Below are 11886 nucleotides of genomic sequence, written 5' to 3' on the forward strand. Positions count from 1 at the left end.
TGTAATTTGACAAAAAAAGCAAATTAGTGCATGAGTGTGTGTGTGTGTGTGTGTGTGTGTGTGTGTGTGTGTGTGTGTGTGTGTGTGTGTGTGTGTGTGTGGTCTTACCTGTGTACAATGCTGTGGTAGCCAGGGGCGATGTCATCTGACACAGGCTGCAGGAAGACACTGGCGTACCTGAGAGACACATGAATCTATTAATACATGTTTTTAATATTTGTTTTCCCAACTGCCGTTGGGAGATCCTGTTTTCCCATTTAACTCCATATACGTTCTCTAGAAAAGTCAAAAGTGAAAACTACCAACAGTGAGCAAGAATCTTTCAAACCAATTCTACTCAAAATCCCAGTATTTAAAATTAGCCAAAGCTAGTAGAAAACTAAGGAGTTCAGCTATAGGTTGATGTTGGTTATTTTACCAACATTGGCACAGATTTGAAATTCGCTTTGTTGTTTTGTGAACTTAATGTTTATTTATTATTCTGTTTACGGAGGAAAACTGTTAACCAAAATCTCAAAATACAAAGATCATCTGTTTATAGTATCAGGGCTGTAGCAACCATTGAAGTCCCCATGTCCTTGGTAATGTAATGTCCTCATAAAACAGAATAAAAGATAAGACTTTACATCATTTGATACATTAAATGCATTCATGTGGATCCTTCTTTGTTAGACAAGAAGTATGATGCTATGTAATGACCTGAAACAGCTTATTACTATCATGATGACGAGGATAAGCCTAAAAATGGAGGTAACAAACGATTGCATGTATTTTGGCATTCCTAGAGGCTCCACCTGTGGTTGGCTGCGGCTCTCCACACCAGCATGATGGCTTTCTTCCAGATCTTCTGGGCCTGCACCGCCTCCTGGTCCTCTCCACAGGTAGAGCTGCAGCAGAGAGAGGAAGAGGAGACAAATGAGGGTGACGAGAGGATAGTGAATGGAAAGCAGAAGAGAAATCACAAATGGACGAGACGTAAAGACACAAGAGCAACACTTTTGGATCTTATGTCAGCAGCCAAAGACTGCAGAAATCTGATTGTGATCCGAGGACACCTACAGTTGTGAGGAAGAGGCCGGGCTGCTGGCCAGAGAGTCCGCAGTGTAGCGCTGGGAGGGGGGGCCGTACCCGTCCTCACTCTCGCTGGCTGCCCGCTCCACCTCGGACAGATAGGGACCCTCCCCCTCCCCACACTCCTCCTTCAGCTCCATCCCCTCGTCTGGGTCGCCATCACTCCCCACCTCCTCCTCCTTCACCTCCTGGATTCAACAACACACACATATTGAGATTTGTTTCTGATGGTTTTACTGTTTTTGCCTTAAATGTTTTGGTATTGTATCATCTTGTGACAATCTATAATGGAAATTAATTTAAATATATGTTAATGTTTAATTTTAGTTCTTTTATATTTATTTGTTGTGGTTTTTTGTTGGGAACAGGTATTATGTGAAAGATTTATGTACGTCTATATTTAAAAATACATTGGAGAACTGTGTAGGAATGTCCATATTGTTATAACATTTGGATCTGGGAAGCAGCTTGAGTCCTCTTTCACTCAGAAGATAATGACACTAGTTAGCTTACAATTAACCTGAACATCTTACTTTTTACAACACAGGGATGCGAGGAAAAAGCTAAAAGGCACTACATGTGAAGCATTGTTGCACAGCACCACCTACTGGAATCTCTGTCAAGGTGTTTCAATGTCTCCAGATTGGACAGAAATTCATTCAGTTTTTAACTGCTGGAATATATTGCAACTAAAAAGTTAAGATGAAATGAATTACAAAATGTTTGTGTTAATCGTATTAGTTTTTTTTACCAGGAAATAGCTTTTATGGTTTAGTTTTTTAAGGCAAGTTTATTTATATAGCACCTTTCAGCAAGCGACAATTCAAAGTGCTTTACAAAATAAAATAGAAGACATTTAAAAATAAATACAGCAGAAACACATTATGTAATGGCATTTTAAAACAGGCATTTAAAAAGCAACGGATATCCTTTTTTTTTAGATAACACTTTTAGTAAATTACAATCATTTTAGTTTGTTAGAGTTAGGGATGGGTATCGTTAGGATTTTATCGATACCGGTACCGGTACTGCTTATCGGTATCGGTATTTTTCGATACTCTTATCGATACTTTTCAATAATTTGGTGCTCAAAATTATAGACATGAATACAAGATGTGAAGATTAAACAGTAATTGTATTGTAATTTTCTTGCAGAAATAACTGTATAACTTATACATTCGCTTCTCAGAAGCAGACACAAATAAATAATAACTTAAAGGGGCCTGGCTCGCCCTATCATGCTTTTTGGGGTTTTCCCTCAGACAGAGGATGAAAAGAGGCATTTTTTTAAACATTATTTAACATTTGTAAATCATTTACATCTTCGTCCAGACATTTCAAACTGACAACCTAGCTCGACAAGAGATCCTTAAAACATTGTCCTACAGTGACATCATGCAAAACTGTGATGTGAAGAAATTGGTCAAAAGGCTAAGATGGCAAAAAGATAAAGGCGAGTACGTATATTATTCTGGATTGTACTTTTAAATCATCACAAAATAAATGATGTGCTGAACTGAAACACGTCAACATGTGTCTGAGGGTTTAAACATAGAACAAAGTATTTGAGCTTAAAATATGTCAATTCCTAGTAAACGACCAACAATTGCTGAACCATACATTGAAACGTTGACCTTTAACAACATTTAAATGCAGTTTTCCAATTCACAATGACATCTGTCAGTTTAACTGGTTTATAAAGCATTCAATGAAAGGCCAAATTATTATAGGTGTAGGAGCTCACATTAATACACTGTCAGTGTTAATAAACTAAAACAAGACAAGGCGATGTGCCTGCAAGACTGCACTCAGGTAAACAAAACATATTACCCGTGCGCAGCAGCTAACCTGCCTGCGAGCCTTCGCTCAGCACTATTAGCACTAGCAGTATTGCTAGCACCGTTTTAGATTCAATGAGTGTCTCCTTTGCAAATGCTTCATTAAGTTGCTTGTGTTACCCCCTTTACAAGCAACTAATTGAGTACATAGATTGCACCTTGCATTATCGCCTACATTTTTAAAAGTGTACCCAGACCTTCGATCGCTTCGCTCTGTCCGCCATGTGAGTCTCGAAACCATAATAAGAGCATTGTTGAGAGAGATGACGAGTGGCATTTACAGTGGCCAATCAGAGGGGTCTCAAACCGGATACATCACACGGGATGAGGGTTCCAAACCAACCAGAATGGTTTAAAGTTAAACTAAGGAAGTAGACGTAACACATATACCGATAGCAGCACCGTTTGTCCAGCGGCTGAACGGTATACCGATACCGTCCAATCAGGTACCGGTATTGACTTAGTACCGGTTCTCGGTACCCATCCTTAGTTAGAGTGTATGAGTGTTTTACCTTGGACTCTCTCCCGGACACAGAGCTGTCCTCAGAGTCTGTGGGACAGAAATGAGAAGGTGAATAAAAAAACCATCATTACATTTTTATTTAAAACACACAAATAAGCACGTTTTCTCTGTGTGTGTGTGTGTGTGTGTGTGTGTGTGTGTGTGTGTGTGTGTGTGTGTGTGTGTGTGTGTGTGTGTGTGTGTGTGTGTGTGTGTGTGAGCACCCACCGAGGCAGGGGGGGTTGGGCTCAGGCTGGCTCCATTCCTCGCCTTCACTTTTGATCGTGGCTTCAGTTGGATCCTTCCCCGCTGCACCCTCCTCCATGACCTCACTCCCTGTCGCACAGTCGTCAGAGGTGACAGAAGAAGTGACATCACTTCCTGTTGCCTCCGGTCCCTCACAGTTTCCCTTTAGCTGCTGTTGTCTTTTAGCCTCAGCTTGACTCTGGCTCTCCATGCCTGCAGGCATCAGGGCCGACATCGCGGCCCCATCCTGAGGCTCCTGAGAGGGGTCAGAGTCTGGGACAGAGGGCCCTGCGTCTGAGGCCTGGGTCTCCCAGGGGCCGGGGAGGGTGTGTCCCTCTGAGCCGGCCTCTTCACACAGAGAGAGAGCGGCTTCCACTGCTGCTGCATCCAACACCTCCACAGAGTCATCCACCTGGGAGGAAGGGGAGGAGTCAGAAAACGCAAGAATACACAAACACACAAAAATACATGCACACTCGCGAGCTTCCCCCAGACCAGTAATCCAAACAAAAATATCTTCCCTCCGTAGTATTTTGATCATTTGCTCCGCTAATAACCAATCAGATCAATGGATTCCAGAGAAGAGGAAACTTTGAAGGCCTTTTTCTCAAAATGATGACTCGGTGACAGTCATTATATAATGTGACATATTTTGCTTAATATTTGGAGTACAAAAACAATCCTGATATCATTAGAAACCTAGGAATCTCCTCTTTCCAACAGTGTGTACAACTCAAAAGTTGTCTTCGGGTCAAAGCGGCTGATTTCGATAGAGCAGGTCACATATATCCTGTTTAGATAAAGTGTGTTCCTGTGAGATGTGACGCAGAGATGAAGCAGATCGACCAAGACGTTAGAATCGCAAGGGTTCCCTCAACACCACTTATATAAAAGCTGAAGCGTCAATTTCATCAATCCAAAGCAAATTTCTATTGCAATAAACAAACAACATGACGCATGATGACTTCACATCACCACCGCTAAGCTAAAGGCTGCTAATATCCGGCGTGATGATGTTTAGTAGTCTCAGTTAGTTACTTCTGAGCAACCAATGACACATTTACCAGTGGGGTGTTTATTTTATGTCGTAGAAAAAAAATGGGAAAATCGCTCAAAACTGTGTTAACCACAGATCTCATTTCAGGCATTAAACTAATTTCTAATAAGAAAAAACATTCAACTTTGGCTGACTCATTTATGGGGTTTAGAAGTTATATCTGCACCACTCTAAAATATCTGGACAATGATTTAGAAAATGTTATTATGTTTGATAAGTTGTCCCTACAGGACTTTCTATACCCTGAGAATTGGTCTCAACACGTAAACACTAAACACAGGCTAAATTCTCTTTCCAGTGCCGTTTAAATGTATTTTGCCAATGCTAGTAATGCTTTATTCCTCTACTAAAAAAAACAACAGAATGGGATCCTGGTCATGCCTGCTTCCAAATCAGACTGATTTGGATTTTTAATAATCATGTACCTTCTCCTCTATGATGGCGATGATGTCTCCGACGGTCTCCAGGTCCAGTTCGTCTCCCATGTAGGACACAGCGACGAGGTCCTCTTCCACTAGCCCCACCTCCTCCCCAAGCTCCGCCTTCACTGCAGCTTCTGCTTCACCCTCTGCAAACACACACACGAGAGCCAGTGAATACATAAAACCAACCTGCATCGTTGTAAGTATCTATGTCTTTTTTTATTTTGTTTAAACACAGAATCCTGACAGCAAGTCTCAATGGAAAATCTAACTACAAAGACAGAATAGTTAGTGTTTGTGTGTGTGTGTGTGTGTGTGTGTGTGTGTGTGTGTACACTGTGCAAGGTGTGTTTACCTGTGATGACATCATGAGCCGGTGGTAAGGCAGTGGCTACAGTGGCTGTCTGTACTCCGTTGGTGAGGCTCCCTGCAGAGTCTGTCTCTCCAACCTGACATCAATGAAAACAAGGCACACACAAAAGGAACGTTTTTAATACAGTACTCATGGGATTATTACATTGAATTAAAATTAGAATATTGCAGTTATATCTGTCTGACTCAATTTTGTCCTGCACACTCAGATTAAGTACACAGGCTTTCTATAAATGGTAAATGGACTGTACTTATATAGCGCTTTATCCAGTCTTTAAGACCCCTCAAAGCGCTTTACATACTACATGTCATTCACCCATTCACACCCATTCATACAGAGCAGTGTACCTTACTCTAGGACCTAACATTCACACACATTCACACACCGTTGGCCATGCCATCGGGAGCAACTCAGGGTTAAGTATCTTGCCCAAGGATACATCGACATGTTGACTGCATGGGCTGGGATCGAACCCACAACCTTCTGGTTGAAAGACGACCACACTCCCTCGCAGCCACAGTCGCCCTATAAATTGATGTCTGCAGTGTACATATTTGAAGTGTTAACAACTGAGTCCTGCTTGCTGCTGCACATGATTTGTTTGTAATTTTCAGTTCCTTGTATTTTTGTTTAGAATGTTATGATCGCAGCAGGCTCTCACCAGGCGGGGGCTGGCTGAGATGAGGTTGCCTTTCTTCAGCAGTTCTGACAGGAGAGGCGAGGGCGGCGGCGTGGACTTCTGGGCGAGGAGCCTCTTCTGCGGGGAGTCGTCCATCAGAGCGACCAGGCCTCCGTCTTTGGGCCCTGACGCATCCACCGCAGGGAGAAACCCCCCGACCCCCTGTGCCTGGCAGAGAACAATCAGGGAGAGGCATCGCCTAAATAAATGTCTTTGCTTTGGCTCAATAAGTCAAGTTTACGTAACACACTTTCTTTCATTGTTGGCAGCATTCCCCACTGCTGAATAAGAATGTAAAGCAAATGACGTTCTTACAACTGAGAGGGTGGAGGTGGGGGTGGTGTCATCGGAGGCCACACTTTCTGTATCCAGGGACGCCATGGGGATTGAAGAGTCGATCTGAGAGTCCATGGTGGGGGGGCTGGCACCCAGAGGAGAACGCACGGTCACACTGGGCAGACGCTTAGGCGTGTTCTTCATCGCCTGACGAGCTGCGATAGACAAAGGTCAGGGGTGTGTTGAACATTTTTTATGTTTTTAAGTAAACTTTGTTGAAGAAATCAATAACAAAATGCAGCATAGAAAACAAGAGCATGGCATCATGGGAGAGCACTGTCATGTCAACCGAGGTAGATCAGAGACACAAACTATTTCCCTGACGAAATATACAAAATATTCAGAGAAAGAGGAGGGGCAATGTATGATAGTGTTAGCAGATGTGTTGCTTTTAGACTGGGAAAGCCCTCACTGGAATATTAATTTAACGTACGATTTCACAATGATATGTAAAGAATGTTGTTTATTAGCATTATGAGTAGTGTCGTTGAAACTACTATGAATTCTATGAAATGTTTATCTTGCAAAAACAGAAGATCATATATTTGTAAAGCTCTCTTTGAAAAATGTCTAAAAACCTACCTTGAAACGCTGTTTCTGTGGCTTTCCTTTTCTGTTCTGCTTCGTCCTCAGCCTGCTTCTTCTTTCTGCGGTTGGAAAATCACAAATTTATTTAATAGTAAATAGGTTGTTAATACGGCGTAGGAACAGGGTAGGATTGTGGCTGAAAGGCAGCAGGGGTAACCTCTCGCATGCTTTGTGATAATGATAACCGTTGGGGTGTCATTGTGCCTACATCCATGCAGACATGTTCAGCACTAGATTTGGGGTCTACAGTGGGACAAGGGGAGTTTCTAATTTATAACGGTGTCCAAGGTTTATTTTTTACCTTTATTTTTGTTGCTTGTCACAATTATCAGACTGTTTCTTACATGTCTAATCTTATTGTTATTATCCTTGTGAGAACTGTCCTGTATTTCCCTCTTATTCTGTTGCTGCTATACACTTGAGTTTCCCGATAGAGTGGCGAAGTCCCTCCCCTTCCGGGGGACCTCCATGGGACCTTATTTCGGAAAAATCATGTATTGAAGTCAATGGGGAGAGAAAGATTATCCTTTGATTTCGTTTGAATTGTGCAACGAATTACACATATGATGTTTGTCAATTTAAAAGATAATTTTGCAAGTCAAAACAATAATGTGTCGTAAAACTGTGAAGTAACACATTTTTTTGTGTGAAACCGCTCAATGAACTACATCTCTGGTCTTGCATACGTCACCAACACCAAGATGGCCGCCACGTTATCACATTCCACCTCTTTCTTTCAGAATGAAGCGAAAAGTATTAAAAGAGGTGAAAATCACTACAAGTCTGGGCATGTTGAGAGCTGTACATACACAAAAGGGGAGTTAGTCGGTTCCATAAGAGCCAGCATGCGGGACCGGCTTTACAAGGTTTCAGTGAGTAACACGAGTGTAATGTGTAACGTTAATGTACGCGACTCTGGGATTTGTAGTCTTTCTAGTTGCGTATTTTTCATAGTCTTATATTTCAACAGTTTTAAGACAAACTGTGACTTTTTTGACATGGAAATTATTTTTTAAGATTGAAAAACATCATATGTGTAATTCGTGGCACAATTCAAACGGGATCGGAAGATACGTTTTCTCTCTCCATTGACTTCAATACATACTTTTTCAGAAATAAGGTCCCATGGGGCGGAAGTAGATGGGCGTGACTTCGCCTCTCTATGGGGATCAATAAAGGTCTGTCCTATCTTCTCTTATTTTGCTGTGGAACCCTGCGTTATAAAATTATAATAGAAAATGTTAAACTGTCTGAGGATTTTGTTCTGTATTGTATATGCTGTAGCAGCATTAAGCCCACATCAGTTTGTGGGATTTTCTTGGGGATTTTTAGTTGTGAAATAACTGTGGGACAAGTTCAAATGTAGACAGCATACGGACTGATCCGCTCTGAGGATAACATGTTAGCATTTGTCTAATATGAAACAGAAGAGTCTTACAGTGTTATGTCTGCCAACTGCTCCTTCAGCTGGGAGTCCATGTGACCCGTCTGAATCATATCCACATCCTTCTTCAACTTCCTGTCAGGATACAAAAATCAGAGGCGGGTTAACGGTCATGTCTGCGGTCCTCCAATGTGTTTTTAAGCAATGTTCCTGTTTGTACCTGTACTTCTCCTGTGTGTCCCGCAGTAGCTTTTTCAGCTCCTCTATCCTCTCTGTGGTTAGCCTACGAACGATGACATCTTCAATGGTTTCCACCACCTCACCCTTCTCACCACGCTTTCGCCTGAAGCAAAGGGGGGCAGCAAGAATTTAGGTCAACTCAAGAAATATTACCAAACAACAGTTTCAATATATTATTATGATTCTGCACATTGGTGGTGGGTGGTAGTGTTTTATTATACTGACTTTGGTGCTTCTGTGGCCTCGAGCAGCTCGGAGTATTGTGAGGCACAGTGCTGAGACACAAAGAGAAAATGTGTTAACCTGAGGCAAAAAAGACAAATGCAAAAATATATTTTTCGGAGATTTCTCACCTTCTGTGAGAACCAGTCAGGTGGACGGCCGGGCTCTGAGAAAGGCTTGATGGCTCTGCTTACAGACACCCTGCAAGAAAAGGAGAGACATTCATCAGAATAAAACAGACAGTTGTAGAAAACAATGTGAATCATAATGCACGTTTTAAGAAATACATTTGCATCAGGACAAAATAAATACTAAAGTGAAATATTCAGAAAAAGGTAAAGTCATAATAGCATTGAGACAGTTTTGTAGAATTTTTTTTTTTTTTCCTTATCAGTAAAAAAAAAAAAAATCCTATTTGCCCAAATACACTTTGTAAATATTTAATTGTTTCAGTAGAAATGTCAATGCCAATCCAGTGTAAAATATGTAAGTGGTGCGACATAGAATACAAAAACATCCAACACTACATAATTCAAAAAATATTTGGAGTTGAGCTTTAGGATTTAGCAGAGTTCCATTAATGTAATAGATATTTTGCCATGATATTCCAAGAAATGCAATGACTGGGAGGTTTTGGTAGGGCAGGTTAGGTTTGTAGAGGTGTTCCAAGACCTTTTGACTGACATAATTGCAGTAAAAAGTTTGCATAGACTGCACCGTTTATAATCATTCATTGTATAAAGTTTTACATAGACGGAATTTATATCCCAGTTTTAATTTAATATACAGCTAGCAGAAAGTATTCTTATACCTTTCTGAAAACAAAAACATTTGAGTAGGATTTTCTTCTCACCAGTTTTGGTCTCCACTCCTCATAACAGAGGAGGCCAGGCACAGTTTCTCCCTGACTGACCATGGCTCTGTCGGCCCCACATTCACTATCTTGTGTTCTGTTGAAAAAGAAAATGAGCAAATATACAGTAAATCACAACATGTCCAGGTAATCACAGCAGACGTCTTTTAACTAGCACATATTTATTTCAGAGCAAAAACATGAGCAATTCATGTTTACACAGGATTTTAAAAAAAAATGCCAGAACTAATAGATTTGGGACAATTTGCTATAACACACTCTAAATGTGCACAAAAACACATAAAATAAAAAAAAACATTACAATTAGTGCAGGGATTTATGTCATAGCCAGAATGAGACGGTATGTTTGTTTGTTTTTTTCCGGAGAAATGTCCTTATGCTAACAGATGCACTGTAGGACTGTGCCTCAAAAACAGATAGACAATTCAGTCTGTGATGCATTTATAATATAAAACACAAGACAGCGGCGCTGGTAAACGGAATAAAACATTGCTTTATTTGTAATCAATGTTAGCTAGATTGCTAGCTTGTTTCGTGTCTAAAAGATGCATTTAAGAACTATTATAACATGTTGTATTTTAATGTCAACTGCTGGGACTTGAATGCATCCTATGCAACCAAGTATAATTAGTTATAAGCCGTGATTCTGCAGAAAATAACATAGACTTTGCCATCATTTTAGCAATAGCTTTAGCTTAGCAGTGTTGATTACGGGGGACACATTCACGAGACACACACAGAGCTACAAGGTATACCGTTTTATCAAACAACACAGATACTGTGTTCAACCTTACTAAAATAACCACATTGTTACAATTATGTGTACTGTTAGTTTTCACTATAAAACCAAGAAGATTATTAAGAAAGCACTGGGAAATATTACTCACTGCCGATACCGCTCGTCATTTCTTTTGTGTTAAGGCCGTGAGCAAAACTTTCGCCGGACAGGTTTCAGTGGAACACACAAATGAAAGCCAAATCTATGGAAGCACATTTCCGCCAAATATCCTCCAATTGATTATGTTTATCTCTAAATATGCATCACACAATTGTTTAAAAAAATGAACCGTTTCCAATATTTGTATATATTATCTCAAATAAGGATATTTCGAATAATTTTGACTTAGTAACTAATTTTACTGCCTCAATTACTGGACACAAAATAAACACTGTTTTCACAGACACAAGTAAATATTATGTATATGACCAGCTATGTATGTTCATTTTAATTCATTTCTTATTTAATAGCTATTTTATCATTTGTAATTGTTATCTTTATATTAATTGTATTAATCTGTGTGAATCTGTGTTGTCATGTTTTTCATCCAATTTCCAGGGATTAATAAAGGTCCATCTTATCTTATCAATCAATCAAAGTTGATTTATACAGCCCAATATCACACATTTTATATTTGTCTCAGTGGACTTTAAAGTTTGTACAGAATATGAATATGTCACCCTCTGTCCTTTGACCCTCACATCGGACAAGGAAAAACTTGAAAAGAAACCCCAGAGTTAATGGGGAAAAATGGAAGAAACCTCAGGGAGAGCAACAGAGGAGGGATCCCTCTCCTAGGACGGACAGATGTTGTGTGTCAATTATATAATATAATAGGCTACATTTACAACATAGGTATTCCAAATGCTTGAAAAGGAATGTCTATAAATTTGAAGACGATGAATCCAGGTGGACGTCAACAGTCCTGTGGGTGCGAAAGGCACGGACACACCAGGCCGATAATCGGCGTCGGTGGGCGTCGGGCCGACGATGAGCGTCGACACGCCCTACTCAGATTGGTGTGTCCCGCACCGTCGGGTCTTTTCAGCCGGGCCGACGCCTTTTCGGCCAAAAACCCGCCGATTCAGCAGTCGGCCAAAGAAATGAATCATTGCATGAGAAGCTAAACGGAAGCGAGGGACCCAAAGAAACTATTAAGAAGGCAAATCTGAGATTTCATTTAACTCCAGCTCTCGACACAGGTTCGGGAAAGCCCCATGAGCTTCTCGTTGTAGAGTGAAAATGGAACGCACACGCTATTTGTTGCTTGTTTATA

The 11886-nt window shown here is 40.7% G+C and overlaps 1 protein-coding gene across 1 annotated transcript; it reads right to left on the reverse strand.

The window, feature by feature from the left end:
* Positions 1 to 97: 97 nt before the first annotated feature.
* On the reverse strand, positions 98 to 10781 carry brd8b (bromodomain containing 8b). The gene is made up of 16 exons (XM_010785178.1): positions 10720 to 10781; positions 9812 to 9908; positions 9090 to 9159; positions 8962 to 9011; positions 8717 to 8839; positions 8551 to 8631; positions 7107 to 7171; positions 6504 to 6679; positions 6171 to 6356; positions 5492 to 5585; positions 5140 to 5282; positions 3640 to 4069; positions 3422 to 3459; positions 1060 to 1259; positions 795 to 887; positions 98 to 177 (listed from the first exon to the last, which is right to left on the reverse strand). The coding sequence occupies exons 1-16, from the start codon at positions 10736 to 10738 to the stop codon at positions 105 to 107; spliced, it is 1938 nt and encodes a 645-aa protein (XP_010783480.1). The 5' UTR covers positions 10739 to 10781; the 3' UTR covers positions 98 to 104.
* Between the last annotated feature and the right edge of the window lie 1105 nt (positions 10782 to 11886).

This window comes from Notothenia coriiceps, unplaced genomic scaffold, assembly GCF_000735185.1.
Source record: "Notothenia coriiceps isolate Sejong01 unplaced genomic scaffold, NC01 NC01_scaffold00027283, whole genome shotgun sequence".
In the NCBI taxonomy this organism is placed as follows: Eukaryota; Metazoa; Chordata; class Actinopteri; order Perciformes; family Nototheniidae; genus Notothenia; species Notothenia coriiceps.